Source organism: Zeus faber (assembly GCF_960531495.2).
Source record: "Zeus faber genome assembly, chromosome: 22".
NCBI classification, from domain to species: domain Eukaryota; kingdom Metazoa; phylum Chordata; class Actinopteri; order Zeiformes; family Zeidae; genus Zeus; species Zeus faber.
The window spans coordinates 18,217,266-18,243,519 of NC_137209.1; the positions used below are offsets into that span (position 1 = coordinate 18,217,266).

The window sequence follows — 26,254 nt, forward strand, 5'->3', positions numbered from 1 at the left end:
ATTTCTAGTAAAATGATCACACTCTTTATGGGTGGAAACAAAAAAACTAATGTTTTGCCGATATCATGAAAGTCTTTGTAGAGTGAAAAAAATGTAATTTTTATTTTATTCTGGGGAATGTGTTCCTTCAGACTCCACAAGCACAAACTGCAGCAGAGCAAACTGAAAGAGTTATGAACAGAGGCTGTGTGTAAAATCAACCAATCAGATTAAAGTATGACTCTGCATCAACTGTCGTCAGGTCGACAAAAACTGAGAAATGGTCAGCTATATTGTTTATTGTTGGTTTGTTGTACAAATCTTCAAGTTAACTTCTAGGTTCATCGTGTTTATGTTTATTTGTTTTATTTGTTTTCGTCAACTTTTATGTTTATATTAAATGTTTGTCATGAAGTTTCCTGTACATTGACTGTCCATGTAATTAATTGTACGTGACCACATTTTTCAAGTTTTTTATTTAGGTTATTTCATTGTTTTTTTGTTGTTGTTGTTGTCAATGTTTAGGAGTATATGGAACATAAACTGCAACAGAACAAACTAAAAGAGTTCTGTCCAGACGCTGTTTGGAAAACCAACCAATCAGATTGAAGTATGACACAACCTGTCGTCAGGTAGACAAACATCGTGAAATGGTCAGCTTTGTTGTTTATTGTTAGTTTGCATGTTTGTTGTACAAATTTTGTCATTAACTTCTAAGTTTATTGTCAATTGCCAATTTTGCCAGTTTTTCCTCTTCACTCTTTAGTCTTTAGGTTTGTTTTTTGTTGTATTTGTCAACTTTTAGATTCAAGGTTTTAGGTTTATATTCAGTGTTTATCATGAAAGTCCAAGCTTCCCAAACTGAACACGGACGTCAGACGGAGGATAAAAGACGCCTGGAGTTAAGGACACAAAAGGAACGATTAAATTAACAAATTAACAGTTAATTATTTTAAAATTTGATAAATGGACAGCGCAAAATGTCAGTGTATTCCCCCATTTAAAGCTTGATTCAAACATATCACCCCGGACCTGTGACAGCAAATATCGGAGGGATCATCTGAATTAAAATTGAATAGAGGACAAAATTTAACTTTTTGCAGAAGTTGCAACTGTTTGATATACTTTTTTCAAATGTTATATGATAATTATATATTGTTATCGGCCTGGGACTGAATTCTGGTGGAATTTCACATTTAATATCTCATAAATGTAATATCTTATTACTGTGCAGTGGAGGTACAGCGCCTGGAAAATCCCTTTTTCTTTACTTTCACTTCCATGTCAGCTTAGCAGCCAATCAGAAACTCAGCTTTGGTATTTTATTCTCCTCGTCACCTGTTGTTCGAGGGAGACGTGCGGCTCCGAGCAGGAGCAGTTAACTTCAGTTCGCTCGCCCCCTGGTGGATCAAATGGGCAGAGGTAGTAGATAGATCGATAGATAGATAATTAAATTCGTTATTATAATAATAATTATTATTATTATTATTATTATTCATAATAATAATAGTAATCATAGTCATATATGTTTTAGTTCATGAAAGGATCGCAACCCAAAATCAGGTGCATACTGCCGCCTACTGTATTATCCGTGTGTGACAACTATTACTTCCGACGTACTTATGACGTCACAGAGCGGCGTAAATTTTTTTTTTTTTGGGGTGGTCACGTGACTCTCGACGTTCTCGACACGTCTTCTCGCGATACGTGACGGCCGTCCGCTTCGAGCGCAACGCCAACCCCGCGCATGCGCGGGGGAGACACCCGGAAGCGAGGCGCCGTGGAGGGCAGAGGATCCGGTGCAGCGCTAGCCTAGCTTGACGTGAGCACACAGGCGAGCGTGTGCGAGGAGGGATGAACCAGCTGGAGCAGTGAGTCGGGAAGGGTGGAAGCAGTGTGGGTCCGGCGATCCGGCGGGGCTGGGGGAGAGCGTCAGCAGCCTACCGGCTGCCCGGCTTTCAGGGGGTCAAGACACACGCCGCCGCTCGCTCGCAGGAAGCTGGGGCTGCTAACGGCTCGGTGTCCGCTATGCTAACATGTGTTTTTACTTCGCGGTTGCAACGTCTGTCCTAGCTGGGTTCAGACCAGTTAATCGGTCGAATTTTCTATTCTGATTTGCCAATAGCGACGATTAAGTGTCAATTATTCCTGAATAATGGCTGCCGATCTGCTAATAGTGACCGTTAGCAGGTCCTTGAAGCGCTTGATTCCGCCCTCGTACTGTAAATTGAAATATCCAGCATGGTTGGAAATTGTAGATGACGATTCGCTTAATCATAGATAACTAGATAATAGCCATACTTATATAAATAATAGACAATGAGGCTAAGATTATATTATATCTTCATCCATTAGGGTCACACTGAAAAATTTAGTTTGAACTCCTTGAAAATGAAAAGGAAAAGTGCTCAAAGTGCTTGGAAGTCCGTGATGCCAGAATGAGCCTTGCAGCCGCTTCTCCGCCTTCATGTTTCTGTGTCAGTAGCTGGTGGCGCGACAGAGAAACTACATCTCTGCGACCACACTGCTGCCCTGGCTTCCAACTGGGGAAATCCATCGGATTCACGAAGCGTTTGTGTGTTTCAGCCTCAAAGATGACGAAGAGTTGCCAGAAGACTCTGTGTGCTGCAGAGACGCCAACGGCAACACCAACCGACGCAAGGTAGCATCACCAACACCAGCCAGTCATATCAGGAGCTGCTAGTCCTTCATGATGATGTTTGTGTGTGTGTTTATTTGTTGATTGATGGATCGATGGATGTGTGTGTGTGTATATCGTGCGCGTGCAGGCGGTGTCTCCGGGTGAAGGCGAACACCCACTGCAGTACAACTACACCTTCTGGTTCAGCAGGAGGATCCCCAGCAGACCAGCCAACACACAGAGCTACGAACAGAACATCCGACAGATCGCCACCGTAGCCTCTGTGCGCACCAATATAAATATATATACATATTGTATACTATATAGCTTCTGTACATACTAATTAATATATATGTGTGTGTGTGTGTGTGTGTGTGTGTGTGTGCAGGTGGAGCAATTTTGGAAGTTGTACAGCCATTTGGTTCGACCAGGAGACTTGACAGGAAACAGTGATTTCCATCTGTTTAAAGAGGGAATCAAACCCATGTGGGAGGTAATTTTGCCACTACAGTACTACTACGGTGCTTAAAGTAGTGCCTTGGTACTAAGTGTGTGTGTGTGTGTGTGTGTGTGTGTGTGTGTGTGTAGGATGACGCTAACCGCAGTGGTGGGAAGTGGATCATCCGACTGCGTAAAGGGCTCGCCAGCCGCCTGTGGGAGAACATCATGCTGGCCATGCTGGGAGAGCAGTTCATGGTGGGGGAGGAGATCTGTGGCGTGGTGGTCTCCATCCGCTACCAGGTACTACTACAGCACTACTACAACAGTTTGACGACAGTAGCACTACGAAAGCAGTACTACTACTACTACTACTACAGCAATAGTACTACAGTAACACTACTACTACAGTGCTACTGTTACAGTACTACTACAGTACTACTCCTAATACACTCATACTACAGCACTACTACTACAGTACTACTGCTGTACTACTCATACAATACGACTACTCCTACAACAGTTCTACTACAGCAGTACAACTACTACAGCAACACTACTACAGCACTACTACACCACAGTATTACTACTATAGCAGTGCTACAATTACAGTAATACTACTGCTACAGTAATACTACTACTATAACACTACTACTCCAGCAGAACTAATAGGGCAGTACTAATACAGCAGAACTAGTAGGGCAGTGCTAATACAGCAATACTACTACTAAAGCGCTTCTACAGAACTACTACTAAAGCGCTTCTACAGAACTACTACTACAGTTCTGCTACAGCACCATGTGCTAACCAAGCATAGTTTCAGGAGGACATCAGTGTATGTAACAATTTTAAATGATAAATGTAAATTATATAACTTGCTCACATTTGACTCTCAAGAAATGTTTTTCTGTTTAAAACGCAGTGCACCCAGTTAAAGCCACACTATGAGTTGGTTAATGAGAACAGATAAACAAAGTAATCTTTTTCAAAGTGTAGTTAATGGCGTTTTTTTACCATAAACAAGCCACCATCCTTCTCCTATTCCTTTAGGAGGACATCTTGTCCATCTGGAACAGTGTGTATATGTTCTGTGTGTGTTTTAGGAGGACATCTTGTCCATCTGGAACAGTGTGTATATGTTCTGTGTGTGTTTTAGGAGGACATCTTGTCCATCTGGAACAGTGTGTATATGTTCTGTGTGTGTTTTAGGAGGACATCTTGTCCATCTGGAACAGGACGTCCAGCGACCAGACGACAACTTCCAGAATTAGAGACACTTTGAGACGAGTTTTAAATCTGCCGCCAAACACCATCATGGAGTACAAGACACACAACGACAGCCTCAAGTAACTGCCTGTCTGCCTTTCTAAATACCTGTCTGTCTAACAACTTGTCTGTCTGCCTGCCTGTCCAACTACATGGTTGTCTATTAGGAATGTGCAAAACTCCTATTTTTCATGGTCCAATAATCGGTGGCCCAAAGGCTAAAATTGCCTTTAAAATGCTGTCAATTGTTCCCCCATGTCCCGAACTCACAAACTACATAATCGGTCCCATGATTTAAATTTATTTATGAAATCAGATATAATAGATTAGAATTGTGTGTATTTATCTCCATAATACGTCACGTGAAATAACATGACTGAAAATGAGATACTTTTTTTTTGAGCGGAAACTACCCACACAAGTAAACAACTGTTCTGATCCGTACCTACTGTCTACCTAACTACCTGTCTAACGCTCATCTTGTCTAATCACCTGTCTGTCTAACTACCTGTCTGCCTTCCTCTGTCCTTAAGATTGAATGTCGACCAATGGCTGACTGTGTGTTTTCAGAGATAACTCCAGCTTCAGAAACACCAAGATTACACTGTGAGAGAAGACGGAGGGATGGACGACGGAGGGATGGATGGATAAGTGAAGGTTTTCTGTAACCAAATTGACTGGACCGCCATTGGCCACGATCTGATGTTCTGCTCTGTGATTGGACCAGCAGCTAGTGGAGTAGGGTGTACTGCAGTACTATGTGTACTATAATACTAGATGTACTAGGTATTGTATACTAGTACAAGTAAGTTTCCATGATTGTGTGTGTGTGTGTGGGGGGGGGTGTGTGTGTGTGTGTGTGTGTGTGTGTGTGTGTGTGTGTGTGTGTACAGCTTGATATGAATTGTAATAAAGTGTTAAAATCGAATGTTTGTCCTTGTGTATTACTGTCGTAACACATTCTACCTTCACTCCATCGGGCACTCTTTACTATTCACAACGCCAAATTACTGTTTAGTTTGGCCAAGAACCCTCGACTTGGCCAAATTAAAGACAGGTATTTGGTCTTAATTTGGACTGAATGTGACTGATTTACTCTTTGCATTCCGCCAGAATAAATTATTTTGACGGAATGGAGATTCTCGTTGGAACGACTGAACCAAACAAACCCAGAGTGGAAACAACCTGGCCTCGCTTTATGGAGCGACTTGTCGAACCGGTTGGAGCTGATGTATCGACGCAGTTTGGATCTTGCAACACAAGGGGCGGTTCTCGCCGCTAACGCATTTTAAGTGGAATTTGGGACGTGACAGTGAGCTCCTGTGGCGCATGCGTGCGCAGGGACGCTTGTAGGAGGTAAACACACGGTCAAAACAACCCCGTGATAGTTTTTTATGCTTCACCGTTGGCCAACATTTAATCTGGTGTGTCTGATCAACGCAGAATCGACCCCCGGTTCAGTGGTTTCCTTTCTCACTCTTCTTCCGACCAACAATACTAGGGCGTGGACGCCGCCTCGCCGAAAGGGGCACCTTGTGTTCTGGGGGAACGTCACCGAACTGGTTGTGAGCTGCTCTGACGGCCGAGCAGCGGTACACGGTGTCGGTCGAAACAACCCCCCATACCACCAACCGTTCCACGTACGGTTCATAAACCTCTGGAGGGAGATTTTGGCAGCCATGTTGGATTTTTGACGCCGTATTGGACTCATAATTGAACGTATTCAAAAAGAGTTGTGTAGGGGCCGCGGACGTAACATGACACGTAATACAGAGATAAACCACCGACTATATCATTCAAATCTATATTGAATGGCTTTTCAGACAGAAATGTCATTTCAGGGCCACATTGGGGCTTTTCACGACTACTGCGGGTTGTTTTACAGATGTGGTGTGCGCCGACCTCTGGCAGACTGTGGGGTACTGCTCTCCGCCGGCAAACCATCGGAAGGTTTTCCCTGCAGAGCGGCGTGTTCCCGGTGAAGGCCCAGACTCTGGTGGTCTGTGATGGACTGGAGTTTCTCCCCCAAATAAAAATATATCAGTCTGAAGAATAGAAAAACAACATAAATAAATTGATACACGGATAAATACATAGAAAATAAATATGATATTAAATATATAATATAGATATTTGATGTTATATTTAATATGTGTAAATAATAATTCTAAATTCCAAAATGTAAAATAACTCTTTTGGCCCTAGTTTCACTGTTACCTCCCTAGCTACAGGACTGACAGGGAGGGACGACATTTGGGATTAAATGCACCAACATGGCCGCCGCATCCCTCCACCTGGTTGTGTTGATCTACCTGTAAGGTTGCCAATTCTGCTCCGTGCCTCAAAGTGCAGCAGTGTTGGACATAATTTGCTGTAATCTGCTGAACGCTAATCTGCTCTGGATTGGAGCCAGCGACGAATATCTGTTACCGACTGGGCTGCGGCCAGGAATAGAAGACAGGGTTTGAGTCTTGACCTTCCATCCATCATCCATCTATCCACCCATCATCTATCTATCTATCTATCTATCTATCTATATATCTATCTCTCATTCATCCATGAAACAGACAAGAAAAGGAGATACATATATACTGTTTATCATAAATACAATTCATTTTTAGAGCTAAAAACTGCATTGTGTAGCACAGTAAGCGATGATAAATAATATCAAATAATCCTATTAAATAATATCAAATAATCCCATTAAAAAATATCAAATAATCCTTTTAAAAATGTCAAATTATCCTCTTAAATAATATCAAATAATCCTATTAAATAATATCAAATAATCCCATTTAAAAATGTAAAATAATCCTATTAACAAATATAATATAATCCTTTAAAAAATATAAAATAATCCTATTCAATAATATGAAATAATCAGATTAAAAAAATATCAATAATCCTATTAATTAATATTTAATACTAAATAATATAACAATAATATAATTATTATTGATCAATTATTATTAATACAACATAATGGTGCTTTGTTCACATAATGGTAATAATATAAATATTAAAGGCAAGTTATTAAGCAGCAAATGCGCCATCAGCTACATTTAGCCACATACACACACACACACACACACACACAAACACACATTAAATGTATGTGCACACACACACACACACACACACACACACACACATTAAATGTATGTGCACACACACACACACACACACACACACACACACTGATCCGTCCTCTTTCCTCTGTTGAACTCTAAACCAGATTAAAGTCTCAGTGAACATCCCTCTGTTCCTGTTCTCTCTATCCCAGCAGAGCGGAGGAGGAGAAGAGCCGTTCAGCGGGAGGAGACGACCCGCCACAGGTGTTGTATTTGTGTGTTAAAGTGTGTGTAGTGTGTGTGTTACTGTGTCTGTGTGAGTTCTGTGTGTGTGTGTTTGGCAGTTTTAGTTAGTTTAGTAATAATAGCGTCAGGGGCTTATCTGTCTGTCTGTCCATCCATTGATCTATCTATCTATCTGTTTCTATATATCTATCTATCTATCTATCTATCTATCTATCTATCTATCTATCTATCTATCTATCTATCTATCTATCTATCTATTTATCTATCTATCTGTTTCTATCTCTCTATCTATCTATCTATCTATCTGTCTGTCTGTCTGTCTATCTATCTATCTATCTATCTATCTATCTATCTATCTATGTATCTATCTATCTATCTATCTATCTATCTATCTATCTATCTATCTATCTATCTATCTGTCTGTCTGTCTGTCTGTCTGTCTGTCTGTCTGTCTGTCTGTCTATCTATCTATCTATCTGTCTATCTGTCTATCTGTCTTTCTAAGGCAAACTCTCCTCTCAGCTCCCTCTATCTTTAGAAAACCTTGAGCAGTTGGAGGCAAACTGTGTCAGCTAGCATTAGCATTAGCATGTTAGGATTTAACGGTCAAAGGTGAATGGAAACAGAACCATCAAGCAGTCTCACTATTTCTTAAATGTTGCCTGGATAGGCCAGTACTGACTTTATCATATAACATACTTTAAATGTATAACGGGCAAGTCATAGGCCAAAAAACAACACCAGTGAGTTTAAAAGAAAAAGAAAAGACAATTTCACCATAACAATGGTACATTTTAAATTTTTACAGTGGTTTATGCAGGGTGGCCAGTGGTTTATGCAGGGTGGCTAGTGGATTCGGTAGGGGGGCTAATGGTTTCGTTAGGGTGGTCATCGGTTTCTGTAGGATGGCTAATGGTTACAGTACGGTGGCTAATTGTTTCTACAGGGTGCGCTGGTGGTTTCAGTAAGGTGGCCAGTGGTTTCTACAGACTGGCTAGTGGTTTCTGCAGGGTGGCCAGTGGTTTCTGCAGGGCGGGCAGTGGTTTCTACAGGGTAGCTAGTGGTTTCTGCAGGGTGGCCAGTGGTTTCAGTAAGGAGGCCAGTGGTTTCTGCAGGGCGTCCAGTGGTTTCTGCAGGGTGTCCTGTGGTTTCTACAGGGTGGCAAGTGGTTTATGCAGGGTGATCAGTGCTGTCTGCAGGGTAGCCAGTTGTTTCTACAAGGTGGCCAGTGGTTTCAGTCAGGTGGCCAGTGGTTTCAGTCAGGTGGCCAGTGGTTTCTGCAGGGTGGCTAGTGGATTCCGTAGGGTGGCTAATGGTTTCAGGAGGGTTGCTGCTTGTTTCTGGAGGGAGACCAGTGGTTTCCGTAGGGTGGGACAGGGGTTTATTCAGCCTAACTTTCACTGGCTATCACATTTTGTCACAATAGACAATTCTCCAGTATTTTGAGCACTGCATTGGATTTAGTTTTGAAGTAGCATTATTGGTAAGCAATTGTCGCGAGCATTGATCCTTGTGATAGAACACTTTATTTATATCCATGAGTTGCCTTATACTTTCAAAGAGCCGGTACGCATGCGCAGGCGCATGAGGGACTTTGGCTGACTGGGCGTCTCCGGTGGTTGATGTTGGGTGAAGCTATGGTGCCAATTTGTGAATCAACAAACATCTTGTAACAGGTCCAGTCAGAACAAAGTCACCCAAACATGTCTGTACAGGCCCTTCAACTGCAGGTTCCTTAGTAACCGGTGCACTTTTGCATTGAGTTTAACTACAGATTCAACCAATCCAAACTTCACAATCTGAAATGCTTCCTCTTTTTTTCCCAGATGTCAGGATGCCGTCTGCCAAATGGCTGATGGGGATTTGGCTGGGCTTGCTTTGTGTCGCAAATGTTTGGTCAGCAACCTTCAAACTAGCGCTGATTGGTCCGTGGATGTGCGACCCCATGTTCTCCAGAGCGATGCCCACAGCCGCCGCAAACCTTGCGTTGTCAAGGTTACAAAGTGACAGTAGTCTGAGTAAAGGCTACTGGTATGATATCAAACTTCTGGACGAGGACTGCTCCGCCTCCAAAGGTTAGCCTATTAACTCAGTAAACTAACGACTCGTTATGAAGGTTAGCTAACAAGCTCTATCTTGTTTGCATTTCAGCTCTAACTCAGCTTGCTGAAATGGAGGGTTATGGCCACGCCTACATTGGACCCTTCAACCCGGCCCTGTGCCATGCTGCCTCTTTATTGGCCCAGCACTGGGAGGCGGGGCTAGCTTCCCCTGGCTGTCTGGACGCTGATTGGCCAAGTCTTCCACCCATCACTCCTCCCAGCAGAGTTCTGTTTACTGTTTTGAGGTCTTTCCGCTGGGCTCATGTGAGCGTGATAACTGGTAGGTTTAATGCAAGAAGTCTATCATTTTATCACTTGACAATTACTGAGAGTGAAGCTGTCACATGTTATGGTTCCACCTCAGTGAAGAGGACAGAGACGACAGTTAGCAGCTGTGACTGAGTGCTGGATAGGGCTGCTGGCCGACTCGCCATATTTCGCTGTTCGACCGACCCACAGACTGTCAGCCAATCATCACATATTCCCAATCCAAGTTGAATTGGTGCCCATAAATTCTCCACCTTGGTTCCTGTGGCCCTGCTTGTGGCCATTGGCTGCCAAGGCTACACTACCGCATGGTGTTACATGGCTACAGGTAACTGCTCCAACACAATTGGCCGACAACTCCAGGATGCATTCGTCGCCGCCAAAAAACCTTGGGCCTTTGCGTTGTCCCTGTTCCATCCACAGAAGGTAACACTGAAAGTTTGTTTGCCCGAGTTGTTGTCTGTTACTGTGGTCCAACGGGCGTGCAGACGCATCTATTCAACGTCAACATGTGCAAACGGACTGTCTGAGAGGCGTGGTCCAAGCTTCTTAGCTCGTCAGAAAAATTACCCATCTAAATGGACTAGTTTGCTTCCCGTTCACTGTAAAACAAAAGTCTCATCCTTATTTTTTTTCAAAAACCTCGCCTGGCCAGTCGCGGTGCTGGACAAGTACTTAAAAGCAGTGTGATATCAATTCGGGATATCAGGATACCATTTGAATAGGGATATCAATCATTTGAATCCCATAATAATAAGCACAGTCATACAAGTTTCTGATGCTTTTAGTGGGTAACAGGTTAGTGGCGTAGTGAAACTAGTCTATGGTACCAGTGCTCGCCAACAAACTTGGTTATGTTCAAAAGAGTGACCACATCACCCCAGTCCTCCCAGTCTTCTGCTGGCTTCCTGTCAAACTTGGGATGAACTTCAAAATCCTACTGAACACCTACTGTACTCAACTATTAACAACCTAGATCCGATCTGAGTGATTATCTCTGTGCTGTCTCTACTTAAGTCCTCGTGAACACGCTGGACGACACCTTTTAGCAGCCAGCGTTGTTTTTTTTGTTTTTTTTCTATTTTGCTTCTGCTTCTCCAGCTCCAACGGACTTATGGGAAAGCACGGGACAGGAGGTGGCCTCGGCCCTCAGAGCAATGGGCCTGCCTATCGGTCCAGTGATCACCATGGCCACGGAAAAGGGCGGTGGTCCGCGCGAGGCGCTAAGAGCCGTTAGAGAGTCCAACAGCGGCAAAGGTCAGAGGACTTCAATTCTCAAGGGTTTACAGTTAAGTGTGTAACTCTAAACCTGTAAGGGTTTAGAGTAAACAAGTCATCTCCATGGAGAAGGATTTAAACCACATTTACTTGATACTTGCAAGCATGTACAGTTTTCATGAAGGTCTGTTTGTTCTTGAGTGAGTATATTCCTGATTAGACTTTCTGCTCCAACCTTTTCTCTTGCAGTGGTGATTCTGTGCATGAGCTCTCTTCTGATTGGTGGAGAAGAGCAGCGGGAGCTGCTATTGGCAGCTTTGGACATGGGAATGATTTCTGAGGGTTACGTCTTTATTCCCTATGACGCCTTATTGTACGCCATGCCATACCAGGTAACAAAATACCCTTACCATGTAAAATGCCATTCTCTCTTTACATAATATACTTCACTAAGTCAGCTAAGCACTGATTCGGTGTCATGTCTATATCTGATCATCTTCCCCTCTTGTCGCCTGGCCAATCAGGACACAGTATTTCCTCAGCTGACCAATAGCACCAGGCTGCGTCACGCCTACAGCGCTGTACTCACCATCACCATGCAGTCTGACCAGAGCTTCTACGAAGCTTTCCGTGATGCCCAACATCGTAGAGAGATTCGCTCTGCAGTGGCGGCAACAGAGGTAAACCCCACTTTACGCGACGTGAATCAATGTTTTGTCCAAAGGGACTTTCCACCGCGTCCATATAGAACAGTGCTTTCAGCCTTTCTTCTGCCATGGCACACTTTTAACAGTGAAATAATCCCACGGCACTACACAACTACGCTTTTGACCACTGTGCCTAAGAACTGTGCTTATTGTCATTATGGTCTGCTAAGACTTGTGAACGATAACTCACAGATTGAAAATAATTCCTAGTCCAAGTCAAAAAAGCACAATAAATAAACAATTCCTTCTTGAGTGTGACCGATTTATAAATACAAATAAATCATTTCAACATAATTAAATGATTTCTGTGAGAATTCCATTCGCAACTCAGAGCCGATCCGACTCTTCTGACTCGTTCGTGGTTCAGGAAGTCCTCCCTCGCTCGCCGCGCCTTGCATCGACTGAGCCAAACCGACCAAGAGTCGGAAAAACGAACCACTCTCTTTTTACCGAGCGACTCGTCAAGAACCGAATCTCCAAAAAGAGTCGAACCTTTCATCACCGCGAACGGATTCTCACGTTCAGAGTGAAACTGGTTCTCTTGAACACAGAGCTGCTGTTCTGCTGGAGCTGATGAATTTGATGAATTTGATGAATTAGTGCAGCCTTGCCATTTTGACCTTGCAACGGCACACCCAGCCGGCTCCGGCGGTGCACTCGTGTGGTCAACATTGAGCTTGATGCACAGATGTCCCTTGGATTGGGATCTGATCGCCCAAAACCACCATCCCAGGTGGTCAGTTGTTGTTCTACAGTCTGTCCACTCGTCTTTTGGGGGTGTGGTGTAATCCAGTACGGTTTTGTTTTAACTGCCCGCAGGTCTCCCCTCTCTTTGGAACCATTTTCAACATGGTGTACTTTGTCGCCAAGGCGGTTGAGGAGCGTCGCCAGGCGAGGGGTGGCCACTGGGTCACTGGCGACCAGCTCGTCCTTTCAGAAGGAGGCTTCGACTTCCACGGTTTCAACCAGGTTCGCGAAAGTGGAGAACATCGCCGAGCCCAAACTTAAACTTCTCACTTTGCCAAAATGTTGTGTGTGCATTTCAACAATAAGACCACAACGGAGGAAAACCCAACCAAGTTAAACAAATGGCCATTGTGAAACACAGATGATGAGTTTAGCTGAGTAGGTCTGGTGGAGTTAGTTAGTTAAGTGGGTCTAGAGTTAGTTAAGTGGGTCTAGTCAGATTAGTTTGGCAGGGTTAGGTTTGTTGAACACCTCCAAACCCTCCGTGTGGTCCGTCCCTTCATTGAAGATGCTATATAACGAAATATATAGAGGTTGGTTTAATAGTTTTAGGTGAGTTTTTATGAGGTTAGTTGGGTTACTTTGAACCCTCCACACCCTCAGCGTGGCCTCTCCACCTCCTCTCCAGATGCTGTCTGGGGGTCCGTCCGGCCAAGGCCTTCAGGCCGGCTACGTGGTGTTGGACAGCGACGGAGACCGACTGGTACCGACACACAGTTTGGCCCGATCACACACGTATGGAACCATAGGGGGTCTGAAACCGCTGGCACGGTCCTTCCTCTTCCCCGGGGGGAAACCCCCCTCGGCAAGCTTCTGTTGGTTCAGTCCAGACCAGGCCTGTGCTGAAGGTTTGTACCCTGATTCCGTGATGAGCTGAACACACAGATCTGCCATTAATCTAAACCCCCTGAGAGATTTTGCGAAAGTAAAAAGTGCTAAAATATCTGAAGGTAACGTGAGTGCTGTCAGCGATGGTTTTAACTGATGATCACCCTGTTTATATCGAATCAGATCAGAATAGCTTTTTTTTTCAGTTTGGAGAAAACAGAGATTTGGTGTAACGAGTTCACGTCACGCACACCAACCAATGAGAATTGGAAAGGAAAAATCCTTTTATTTGGACAGCAAACTGTTATTAATTATTGTAAGTGAGTAAAGCTTTTTTATTTTGAAGATAAACCTTTTCATCAGTGTGGGTATGAAAAAGGCTTTTATTTTGAAAATGAATTGTTTGAAACTGTTGTAACCATGCTCAAGGCTTTTACTTTGTATATAAGCTGCTTTCCTTTCCGTAGGTATGGAAATTCTTATTTTCGTCCTGATTTTCCTGTTGATCTGTGCTGGAGTTGGAGCCGCTCTATACAGGTAGGAACACACACGCACACACACACACACACACACACACACACACACACACACACACACACACACACACACACACACACACACACACACACACACACAGTGATCCGTCCTTCTGTTGAACTCTTAACCAGATTAAAGACTCAGTGAAACATCCCTCTGTTCCTGTTCTCTCTATCGCAGAGCTCTTCTAATGACTGTGTTAAAGGGCACCTCTTATGCTCCCTTTTACACAAGTTAATATAGAGTCTGAGGTCCGCAAAACATGTCATTTTTTTGCTGAAAATACCACTCAGATGACGCATTCTAGCCATTCTAACATGCCTCTAACCCGTCCTGTTCCCGGTCACTCTGTTTAAGTGGGAGGAGCCACCCTCCCGAGGCCCCTCATTCTCTGAGCCAATGGGGTTTGAGCTTCACCTTCCGGGTTCTGTTGCATTTAGTCCGTAAACTTTCACTGATTTCACCTCATCACTCCACCAAAAAAGCGCTTGTTATTCTCCAGCCGTGGGTGGAGTTACTCAGATGGTGGAGCTTCTTATTTTACTGTGTCCCAGTGCTACGCGGTACCGAGACAAATCTGAACTACTCGATTCATGACATGTTTCCTGAAATGGACGGCTCACAACAAACGGACTGGGTCGTCTTATTTCACAGTGTGTGTGTTAGTAGAACCATCAGACACAAATGTATGTGCACAAGCACTGAACAGGTGAGTTTTTCATAATAGGTCCCCTTTAATTGTGTGTGTGTGTGTGTGTGTGTGTGTGTGTGTGTGTGTGTGTGTGTGTGTGTGTGTGTCTCTCTCTCTCTGTCCCCACAGTTCTCGCCACAGAAGAAGAGTCACTAGTAAACTGGTTTTCTCTTTGGATGACATCGTCTTTATCGACACTTCAGTCAGCAAAAGGGTAAATATGTATATAGATATATATTATGTACTGTGCATATATACTGTATATTTCTATACTGTATATTATTTTCTGTATATATACTTTGTATATACAGTATATATATTCTGTGTATATATACTTTATAATACATGTATATATACACAGTATATATGCTGTATATACACAGTATATATACAGTGTATATACTTTATATTCACTGTATATAGAAGAAGAAAGAAAGAAGAAACAGTCTTGCTTGCACACACACACACATGCACATGCTTTGGATGGTGGCCGGTGGAATGGTTCCTCTGCATTTAAGCCATCCTGGCTTGTCCTTCCTCCGGGGCCACAGCCAGGAGCAGTGGGCAGCATACGCATATGTTTCACAAAAAAATCCTTCTGTAAATACATCCGGCGAAAGGAGTCATTCTGATTCAGATTTATCTAATGTATCGAGTAGTAATATATGTATCGACTATATATTACTACTAGTACATAACATACATTAATATTTGTATTCTTTCTTTCTTATTATTTTTATTATGAGGTTTATTGTATATTGTTATATTTTTATTCTTTCTTTGTTATTATGAGGTTTATTGTATGTTGTAATATTTTTATTCTTTCTTTGTTATTATTATTGTTATTATGAGGTTTATTGTATGTTGTAATATTTTTTATCCATCCTGTGGTAGAAACTGAATGATGAGTCCATAATGAAAAGTCTCCTCGATGTGAAAACCACGTTTCACTCGGTTGGACGGAGCTACATCCAAACCACACCAGAGAGCTCCAACATAGGAATCCTAGAGGTCTGTCTGTCCGTCCATCTGTCTGTCTGCCTGTCTGCCTGTCCATCTGTCCGTCAGCCCATCTGTCTGTACGTCCATCTGTCCCTCTGTCTGTGTGTCTGTCTGTCTGCTTGCTTGTCTGTCTGTCTGGATGCCTGCCTGCCCGTCTGTCCCTCTGTCTGTTTGTCTGTCTGTGTGCTTGCCTGTCTCTGTCTGTCTGTCTGTCCCTCTGTCTGTCTGTCTGCTCCCCTGATGCATGCTGGGTACTGATGACCTCTCTTATTACATTTCACTGCATATATGTATGAAAGTATGTATATGTATGTGACAAATAAAAATCTTGAATCTTGAATCTCTCGGTTGCCAGGGCGACTGGGTTTGGCTGAAGAAGTTTCCAGAAGGGAAGATGGTGACGTCCGTCGGTCAGAGCACCCAGAGCGTGTTCAGCAACGTGAGAAACGCAGTGAAAAACACAAGGAAGGAAACACTGAAGTCTGGGGTTTTCCCTCACAATTTGATATAAAAGATCAAGATTCAATAATGATCCGATATCAATTCAATCTGATATCGATGAGAGGGCTCACGATTCGATTGAATTCAAATAGATTTAATCTATTTGATCCGATATTGACTCGATTTAATATTGATTAAATCCAACATCAATTCGATCCGATATCGATTTGATACGATATTGATTCTGTCCGATATCGCATATCGATTCGATCCGATATCGATTCGGTCTGATATCGATTCGGTCCAATATCGATTTTATCCAATATTGATTCAATCCGATATCGATTCGGTCCAATATTGATTTGATCCGATAGCGATTCGGTCCGATATCGATTTGATCCAATATTAATTCGGTCCGATATCGATTCATTCCGATATCGATTTTGGTCAGATATCGATTCGATCCAATTTCGATGCGATCCAATATCAATTTCGATCCAGTATTGATTTCGATCCAATATCGATTCGATCTAATATCGCTTTGACAAATAATATTTATGGTTCTTAAATAAGTGTGTGTGTGGACATTGGACATTATGATACCACTTGGGATAATGAATCAATCTGGATGATAGACATTGATATTGCATACGTACGCAGTCCGGAGGCTTCCATATGAGACGTGGTAGTGAGAGTGTCTCCAAACAAACAATATCTGGGCATCATGAGACCGACTGCGCCTGCCACCAACGGACCTAGATAGATAGATATATAGATAGATAGATAGATAGATAGATTAATCAACTCAAAATGAACTAGAACACTGAAGTGTGTGTGTGTGTGTGTGTGTGTGTGTGTGTGTGTGTGTGTGTGTGTGTGTGTGTGTGTGTGTGTGTGTGTGTGTGTGTGTGTGTGTGTGTGTGTGTGTGTGTGTGTGTGTCTTCGTCTGATCGGCAGTTTCGGGAGATGCGACATGAGAACCTGAACCTCTACATGGGACTCTTCCTGGACTCTGGGATATTCGCCATGGTAACGGAACATTGTCCCCGCGGGAGCCTGTCCGACCTGCTGGCGGACGGCAACATGAGGCTGGACTGGATGTTCAAGTCGTCCCTCCTGATGGACATGATCAAGGTACTACCGCGGGAGGGAGGGAGGGGTGTGGTGGGTGGGTGAAGCGTCCTCGGGTGGTGCGGTGAAGGTGCGCGGGGTGGCCTCTTCGCGCCTTTCGCTCGGCGGCGGAAGAGAAGAAGGCATGGCTTTTTTCGAACCTCTCCAGCTCCTCGGAAGAGGCCTTGTCGTCAGCCCGCCCCCCAAACCGGGCCGGCGTACTCACGGTCAGGTGTATTTGTTTAGGGACGTCACACGGGGGGAGACCGGCTCGTTCGCCGACACCGGGGGCGCAGGGATCCTTGGCCGCGTCTTTTCGGAGCATTATGGTTGACGTGGGCATCCCAGGACAAATCGTGTGATATCTGAACACCGACACCGGCATTGCAGGATCCGAATGGGAGCAGTGACAGTTGATCTACTAGCCATGAAGCCATGTTGTGATGGGGTAGTTTTTTGGCATTTCTGTCCTCCAGAAGGGCTTCCCTTAGGATCCCTTCATACACTTTGCCAACACAGCTGACTAATGAGATTTGACGGTAGTAGGCGGGAAAGCTGGGCTTTGCTTTTTTGGGAAGCAGCTTTGACCAAAGCTTCTTTCCACTGGTTTGGGAAAATATCGTGTTGAATACGTGCATTGAAAACATCACATAACACAGGCACCAGCTCTTCATGGAGAGTCTTTAAAACCCTAGATGGAATGCAGTCCGGTCCATTTTGTCTTTGCTCTTCCAGGGTATGAAGTACCTCCACATGCGAGGCCTGAGCCACGGACGCCTCAAGTCCAAGAACTGTCTGGTGGACGGACGCTTCGTCCTGAAAATCACTGACTACGGCCTTCCCATGATCCTCCACGCCCAGAACCTCAGTCCTCCGGAGGAAGCACAAGGTGGAACCCTTTAGACGCCAACAGACGGGGGATAGAACAGTTTTTCCAACCCTTTTCCCTGCACATTTTTGACAATGGGATGATCCCACGGCACTACCCCACGATCCTGTTAACCGCTAAAATCATCCGAAACACGTCCAACTCGGCCTATTATTATGGCTGACCCATAGTGAGTGACGCAAGACTCGCAAATGATTTCGAACAAATCTTTTAAATGGCTCAGGGGTTGGGGCTCTTTTTTTTTTTTTTTTTTAAGGTTCGGTCCTGGACAATCATTGAGTCATAGGTGATTATTTTTAATCGTCTGTGAGTGTTGCGTCACTCCCTAAAAAAAAAAAGGCCATAATAATAATATTCACCACATACTGTAATAAGCACAGGTTTTATGGATCCGTGACGTGTCTGCGTGTGTCTTCTATCTCCCTCCTCGTGTCGGACCTCTTCCTGTGCAGACTTGCTGTGGACGGCCCCGGAGCTCCTGCGGAGTCCGGTGAGAGGGGGGACGTTTTCCGGGGACGTGTTCAGCTTCGCCATCATCATCCAGGAAGTGATCTCGCGCACGCAGCCCTACGCCATGATGGACATGCCGGCGCACGGTGAGCGCAGTACCCGCCCCACAGACAATATGGAGGACACTTCAGCGGGGGGCCCGACCCGGGTGTTTATTTCCGTTGTTTATCATTATTGTACCGTACCAATTTTTGTATTGTTCGTTGTTGATTTTTAGGTTTATCTTCAGTTTTTTTTTTTTAATTGCAATTTTTTTGGTTTGTTGCATAGTGCCCAATTTTTTTCTATCTCGCAGTGAACTTTTACGTTTATTCTACATCGGTCATATTTTATCACTCATTGTTTATTTCTTGGTTTATTTTTCAGATTCATTGTAAGGTCTTTTTTTATTTTTTATTTTTAATTGCTAGGTTTATTGCATGTTGAAAAGCATTTTTTTTCAATATATTTTCTAGGTCATTTTTAGGTTTCTGTCTGTCTGTCTGTGTATCTGTGTATCTTCTGCCTACCTGGCTGGCTGTCTGTCTGTCTATGACTGTAACTGCCTGTCTGCCTATGTATCCACTGCCCACCTGGCTGTCTGTCTTGCTGTCCGTCTCACTGTCTGCCTGTCTCACTACCCACCTGTCCGTCTCTCAGAGCTGATCCAGAGGATCAAGCAGCCTCCACCTCTCTGCAGACCCATCGTCTGTATGGACGAAGCTCCGACCGACTGTATCACCCTCATGACTGAGTGTTGGAACGAAGATCCCGACAGAAGACCCGACTTCGACCAGATATTCAAACAGGTGAATGCTGTCGGTCTGTCTGTCTGTCTGTCTGTTTGTTTAATCCAGGGTTTTTCAATCACTTTGCCGTGGCATGCCAGATTTGCTCTGAAAATGTTACAAACTCCACTTAAAATACCAAATAACCGAAACCAGCCCTCGTGTTGCAGGATCAGAATTGCCAGGATGTACTAACTCGTCCGCTCCAGCGGTACTAGCGATGAAAGTTTTGACTCTTTTTGGAGATTCGTTCTTGACGAGTCACTCAGTAAAAACATTTGTTGGATTTTACAACTCTTGGTTGGTTTGGTTGAGTCGGCGCAACGCCCGGTGAGCGAGGGGCGACTTCCCGGACCATGAACGAGGGTCAGAAGAGTCGGTCCGGTACGCAAAGAGTACATTTAATTAAGTCATTATTTTATAGTTTGTGAGTCGACGATTCTCTCAAAGACTATTTCGCCGGCGTGACTCCCGACTCATTTCAAACATTTGTTTGCTGTGGACGAATTGTTGGCAAGTTTGGCATCACCATCTACCTTTCGGCCATAATAGCAATAAGCAGAGTTCATGACGTCTTTTTGGGTGGATAGTGGTGTCGCCCTGGCCGAAAAAAGGGTGGAGAATCACTGGTTTAAAGAGCCGCGCTGGGTCTTCTCACGTAGTTTCGAGGCATCAACAGAGGGAAGAGGGCGAACATCATCGACTCCATGCTGCGGATGCTGGAGCAATACAGCTCCAACCTGGAGGATCTGATCCGAGAGCGAACCGATGAGCTGGAGATCGAGAGGACCAAGACGGAGAAGCTGATTGGTCAGCTGCTGCCCAAGTACGACACCTAGTCCTTACCTTCATCGTTAGGTTTACTGTACCCGAGTGCATTTTTACTGTTCATTTCTTATTTTTAGGTCATTTTTCTGGTTTTATTGTGTGGACGGTTTCATTTTTCTTTTTTTTTTAAATTGGGGTTTATTGTACATGGGAAAATGTGGCTATCTTCTATTTCGTGTTTAAGTTCATTGTGCATTGCCAGATTTTTATTTTTGTTTATTTTTGTTTTTTTTCTTGCAAAACGTTGAGGCTTAGTGTTTTGGTTATAAATAAAACAGCCAACTGTTTAAGTGATTGAGCGTTACCACCTCTCCAGAGTCCAATGGCTTTATACCACTCCAGCTGACGCTTGGCGTCGCACATGGGGATTTTAGGCTTGCACATGGTTATTTTAGGCTTGCACATGGTGATTTTAGGCTTGCACACGGTGATTTTAGGCTTGCACATGGTGATTTAAGCTTGCACATGGTTATTTTAGGCTTGCACACGGTGATTTAAGCTTGCACATGGTGATTTTAGGCTTGCACATGGTTATTTTAGGCTTGCACATGGTGATTTAAGCTTGCACATGGTTAATTTAGGCTTGCACACGGTGATTTAAGCTTGCACATGGTGATTTTAGGCTTGCACATGGTTATTTTAGGCTTGCACATAGTGTGTTTTTAGGCTTGCACATGGTGATTTTATGCTTGCACACGGTGATTTAAGCTTGCACATGGTGATTTTAGGCTTGCACATGGTTATTTTAGGCTTGCACATGGTTATTTTAGGCTTGCACACGGTGATTTTAGGCTGGCATGCAGCCGCTGGGCCATAGAAACCCGGTTCATGAAGCTCACGACGATTAGTCGCAGGGCAGACTTTTGTCAAACTGATTTGTTGGAAAGTCCTACGACAGATCCCATTCTACTCCAGGCGTATGTCCAAGGCGGCCGCACGGCTGGATGCTGAGTTTGATGCACCTGTTAGTAACAGGCGTGGCTGAAATAGCCAAAGTCGTTAATGAGAAGGGGTATCCACATGCTTTTGGCCACATAGTGTATACCAGCATTCTCACAACTCCAAGCCAAAGTATTTTATTCATCAGTTGCGCAGTATAACACAGAGTCATTCTGCACAGTCAAATGAAAAAAAAAATTTTTTTTCAAAGAAGGTTTTCAATTAAAAAGAAAAATGTCTTTATAATTAAAAAGAAAAACACAATAATAGAACATTAGCAGCAGTACCGGGGAATGTAAAAATGGGGAATATGTCATGTATTCTGATGGTTGTAGGGAGAGTAGGGCTGGACAGGAAGAATATAAATATCAAATATTATAACATAAAGTGGAGGTGTTCCGATGAATACGTACATTAGAATGAGTCATTTACAATGAATGTACGATTGACCAGAGCTCTGGAATTGTTTATGTGTCATCAATACGATCAGTAGCTTAGTATTGCTGGTTAAGAAGCCTGATGGCCTGCGGTTAAAAGCTCTTTGTGAGTCTGGTAGTCGGTGCCGAATGCTCCGATCGCGTCTACTGGACGGCGGTGACAGGAACAGTCCATTGCCTCTGTGGCTGTAGTCCTTTTATGATTTTACGTGCTTTCCTATGGCATTGTGTGTGGCGGATGCCTTGCACGGAGGGGAGCTGGCAGCTGACGAGGCTCTCCCCTGTCTTCACCTCCCTCTGGAGGGCCTGGCTGATCAGCAGTGGAGCCGTAGCAGGGGGTAAGGCAGCCGGACAGGAGGCTCTCCATGGTGCACCTGTCGAAGTTGGTGAGAGTTTTGGCAGACATGCCAAACAATCTTGATTCTCCTCATAAGTGCTTTTGGGCAGTTTTTACTGCCGAGTCCGCTTGCCTGTACCGGGTGAGGTCATCTTGGGTGAACACGCCGAGGAACTTGAAGCAGGAGACTCTCTCCACTTCAGCTCCATCAATGTAAATGGGGGCGTGAACCCCTCCCCCGCTGCTTCCTGAAGTCCACGATCATCTCTTTGGTTTGTTGACGTTGAGACGTTTGGTTTGTTGTCCTGGCACCATGTTGCCAGGACACTGATCTCCTCTCCGTAGGCGGTCTTCATCTATGTTGGAGGTGAGACCCGGGATGGTGATGGTGGTCGTCTGCAAACTTGAGGATGAGGTTGGAGTTGGGTGTGGCCACAGAGTCGTGCGTGAACAGGAGGGGAAGGTCAATGCAGGGGAGGCGAGGCCACCTGGGGTCTGCCCGTCAGGGGGTCCAGGAACCAGTTGCAAAGGGAGGGGTTAAGACCCAGGATCCTGAGCTTGGGAACCAGCTTAGCGGGTCACAATAGTGTTGAACGCTGAGCTGTAATCTACAAACAGCATCCTCACATATGTGTTTCCTTCATCTAGGTGGGAATGGGCGGTGTGCGCTGTCGAGGTGATGGCGTCGTCCGTAGATCTGTTGGGGGCGGTATCCGAATTGATAGGAGTCCGAGGTGTCCGGAAGGATTTAGCAGTTGTGGCTTCTGACTCACCGCTCGAAGCATTCCGTGATAATGGAAGCCAGTGCTACCGGGCGGTCGTCATTCAGGCAGGGGACGGAAGGCTTCTTTGGTCCGGGGACAACGGAGGTCTGATGGAGGCAGGTGGGGACTGCAGACTGGTTCAGGGTTGAGTACAGAAGTGGACGCCTCCGTCGGCTGGTCCACGCACGCTCCGAGGACACGGCCCGGAATGTCATCTGGCCCCGGTGACCTCCGCGGGTTTACTCTTTTCAAAGCTCTCCTCATGCCAGCAGTCGTCTTGGTCCTCAGATCGCCTCATGGGAGGGATGGTGTCGCTCGCCTTGGACTGTGCTGGGAGGTGTCGAGCTCGCTAACTGAGCTGCGCTGTAGAGATCGGATTCACGTTTACATTTTGTCTTCAGTTCATATTTAATGAATTCATATCGCTCTTAATGTTGTGATATTTCTTGAATGTATTTGTTCTTTAGGTCGGTGGCCCAGGCGCTGAAGAAAGGGAAGCCCGTCAAACCAGAACATTATTCAGACTCCACTCTGTACTTCAGCGACATCGTCGGCTTCACCACAATATCCGCCATCAGCGAACCCATAGAGGTAGATATTATACTTGTGATATTATACTTGTGTTCTTGTGTTATAGATTATTGCATATATATTTAATATTATCCACTAGATGTACAATCTAACTGTATATTAACCAATATATGCACAAATCGATGTAATACAGTTCTAATACATATAAATGTAAATGGTAAAGTGCAGACATCTATTTTAAACAGGCATACACACTTTCTTTTACGGATTTATTTTTAATTAATTATTAGTGTGTTTAGTTCCATTTAGCTGAGCTTGTTTAAATGCTAAGTGTGTGTGTGTTTATGTGTGTGTTTGTGTGTGTGCATGTGTGTCTGTGTGTGCGTGTGTGTGTGTGTATGTGCGTGAGCCTGTGTGTGCTTGTCTGTGTGTGCGTGAGCCTGTGTGTGCTTGTCTGTGTGTGTGTGACCCTGTGTGTGTGTGTGTGTGTGTGACCCTGTGTGTGTGTGTGTGTGTGCGTGCCAGGTGGTCGACCTGTTGAACGATCTCTACACGTTGTTTGACGCCATCATCGCCACTCACGACGTCTACAAGGTAGGACCCCCTAAAATCGGTCTCACAGTAATTACTAAATTTGAATAATACTCCAAATGAAATACACATTAAATTAAACAACTACATTGGATTTTGAATCACATTACGTATGTTCCCGTGTTCACTAGTGTTGCGCCCTCTAGTAGAAGGAAGATGGTTTTGCATGACGCTTCTGCTTACCTTTATTATATTGTTTTTAATATATCACATGTTTATATATTTAGCAAATGACTACATTATTTGAAATAGTATTTGTCCCAGGTAGAGACACACAGGGAATATACACTGTATTGTATATATAATATGTATCTTCCAGGTAGAGACTATCGGGGATGCCTACATGGTGGCGTCAGGCGTCCCGAACAGGAACGGGACTCGTCATGCGGCTGAAGTGTCCAACATGTCGCTGGACATCCTGCACTGCATCGGAGCTTTTAAGATCAAGCACATGCCCGAGATCAAAGTGAAGATCCGCATTGGCCTGCACTCAGGTACACACACGCACGCACGCACGCACGCATACACACACACACACACACACACACACACACACACACACACACAGACACACACACATTTTTCAGTGTTCTAGTTCATTTTGAGTTGATTAATCTATCTATCTATCTATCTATCTAGGTCCGTTGGTGGCGGGCGTGGTCGGTCTCATGATGCCCAGATATTGTTTGTTTGGAGACACTGTCACTACCGCGTCTCATATGGAAGCCTCCGGACTGCGTACGTATGCAATATCAATGTCATCATCCAGATTTAATCATTATCCCAAGTGGTATCATAATGTCCATGTGCAAAGTATAATCCAGATGAATAATCCAGATTAATAATCTAGATTAATAATCTGTATGTGATGTTATAATACAGCGTACCGGATCCACATTAGTCTGTATACGGCCAAACTCCTGACCAGCCTCAACCTGGGATACAAGATCGAAACACGAAAAACACAGGTACAAACACATACACACACACACACACACACACACACACACACACACACACTGATCTAGTTTACTACTGCGATACAGTTGCTATGACGATGGAAGACTGTTACTATGGGGCTGGTGTTATGTTCTGGCTGTGTTTGCAGGTGACGGGAAAAGTGGACACCTTCTGGCTGGTCGGCAGGGAAGGTTTCACCAAACCACTACCTGTTCCCCCAGACTTGACAGGAGGGTGGGTGTCTGTCTCTCTCTCGCTCTCTCTCTCTCTCTCTCTCTCTCTACTTAAAAGAAAGTGACGTTGGTTGGGCGGCTGGTTTGACTCCCCCTCCGCCTCAAGTCAAGCCCACCTAAGGCATGATATTTCCACTGCCTACGTGTGTAGATCGTTTTTTGGCAGCAATGTTCCCAAGCCGCCGGCTGCAGAAACGCAGGTTTCCAGCAGGTGAGGGTTCGACGCCCGGTCGAGTTTTTGATTGCGGACACCCCGAGGGCGTGATATAAAAGTGCCCGGGGGGAACAGGGCACGCCCCCCGGTCCGTCACACACTCTCCCTCTCTCACACACTCTCTCTTACACACTCTCTCTTACACACTTTCACACACTCTCCCTCTCTCTCACACACTCTCTTACACACTCTCTGACACACTCTCTCTTATACACTTTCACACACTCTCCCTCTCTCTCACACACTCTCCCTCTCTCTCACACACTCTCTCACACACTCTCTCTCACAATTTACCTTATCACTCTCTCTCTCTCACATGCTCTCTCACACTCTCTCTTACACTCTCCCTCTCTCACACTCTCTCTCACAATCTACCCTATCACACACTCTCACACACTCTCTCTCACAACCTACCTCTGACACACCCTCTCTCACACTCCCTCTCACACACTCTCTCTCTCACAACCTACCTCTCACACACCCTCTCTCACACTCCCTATCACACACTCCCTCTAACACTCTCTCACACACTCTCCCTCGCACTCTCTCACTCACACACACACACACACACTCACGATCTACCTCTCACGCTCTCTCTCACACACTCTCTCTCTCTCACAATCTACCTCACATTCTGCCTGTCTCTCTCTCTTTCTCCCCCTCTGCCTCTCTCTCTCTCAGGGCGAGCAACCACGGCATCAGTCTGGAGGAGATTCCTGTGGAGAGGAGACAGCGCTTTTTGGACCGACAGAAAAAGAACAAGAAATAAACAAATTAATAAAGTAGAGAGGGAATCCCAACACTCTTAATGGTGTACTGAATCTCACACACACATACACACACACACACACACGCTGTTTCAGCAAACACCACACACTCTACCTCAGCGGATTTCTGGTGTTTGATCATGTGCCTGACACGGTCGAGTGGAACGTTGCATGCTTGAACTATATCCTTATATTT

At 44.6% G+C, this 26,254-nt stretch overlaps 2 protein-coding genes across 2 annotated transcripts; both read left to right on the top strand.

The window, feature by feature from the left end:
• The first annotated feature begins 1,734 nt into the window (after positions 1–1,734).
• Positions 1,735–5,176, top strand: eif4e2rs1 (eukaryotic translation initiation factor 4E family member 2 related sequence 1). The gene is made up of 7 exons (XM_080023759.1): positions 1,735–1,850; positions 2,566–2,641; positions 2,769–2,903; positions 3,009–3,113; positions 3,209–3,361; positions 4,268–4,404; positions 4,895–5,176. The coding sequence occupies exons 1-7, from the start codon at positions 1,834–1,836 to the stop codon at positions 4,932–4,934; spliced, it is 663 nt and encodes a 220-aa protein (XP_079879885.1). The 5' UTR covers positions 1,735–1,833; the 3' UTR covers positions 4,935–5,176.
• Positions 5,177–9,475: 4,299 nt separating this feature from the next.
• LOC307247434 (retinal guanylyl cyclase 1-like) lies at positions 9,476–26,191 on the top strand (the record flags this gene model as incomplete). The annotated part of the gene is made up of 23 exons (XM_080023587.1): positions 9,476–9,716; positions 9,793–10,023; positions 11,112–11,267; positions 11,478–11,620; positions 11,753–11,908; positions 12,755–12,904; positions 13,311–13,530; positions 13,978–14,047; positions 14,880–14,952; positions 15,633–15,749; positions 16,096–16,179; positions 17,139–17,315; positions 18,027–18,180; positions 18,633–18,776; positions 19,330–19,478; positions 20,120–20,283; positions 23,230–23,353; positions 23,819–23,887; positions 24,204–24,378; positions 24,524–24,622; positions 24,767–24,852; positions 24,993–25,078; positions 25,973–26,191. 23 exons carry the CDS (start codon positions 9,476–9,478, stop codon positions 26,058–26,060), a joined length of 3,156 nt encoding a protein of 1,051 aa, XP_079879713.1. The 3' UTR covers positions 26,061–26,191.
• Positions 26,192–26,254: the final 63 nt, after the last annotated feature.

Coding starts and splice junctions, on each gene's coding strand:
- eif4e2rs1 (XM_080023759.1), top strand. Junction 2,642..2,768: donor GCAACACCAACCGACGCAAG/GTAGCATCACCA, acceptor GTGCGCGTGCAG/GCGGTGTCTCCGGGTGAAGG. Junction 4,405..4,894: donor ACACACAACGACAGCCTCAA/GTAACTGCCTGT, acceptor GTGTGTTTTCAG/AGATAACTCCAGCTTCAGAA.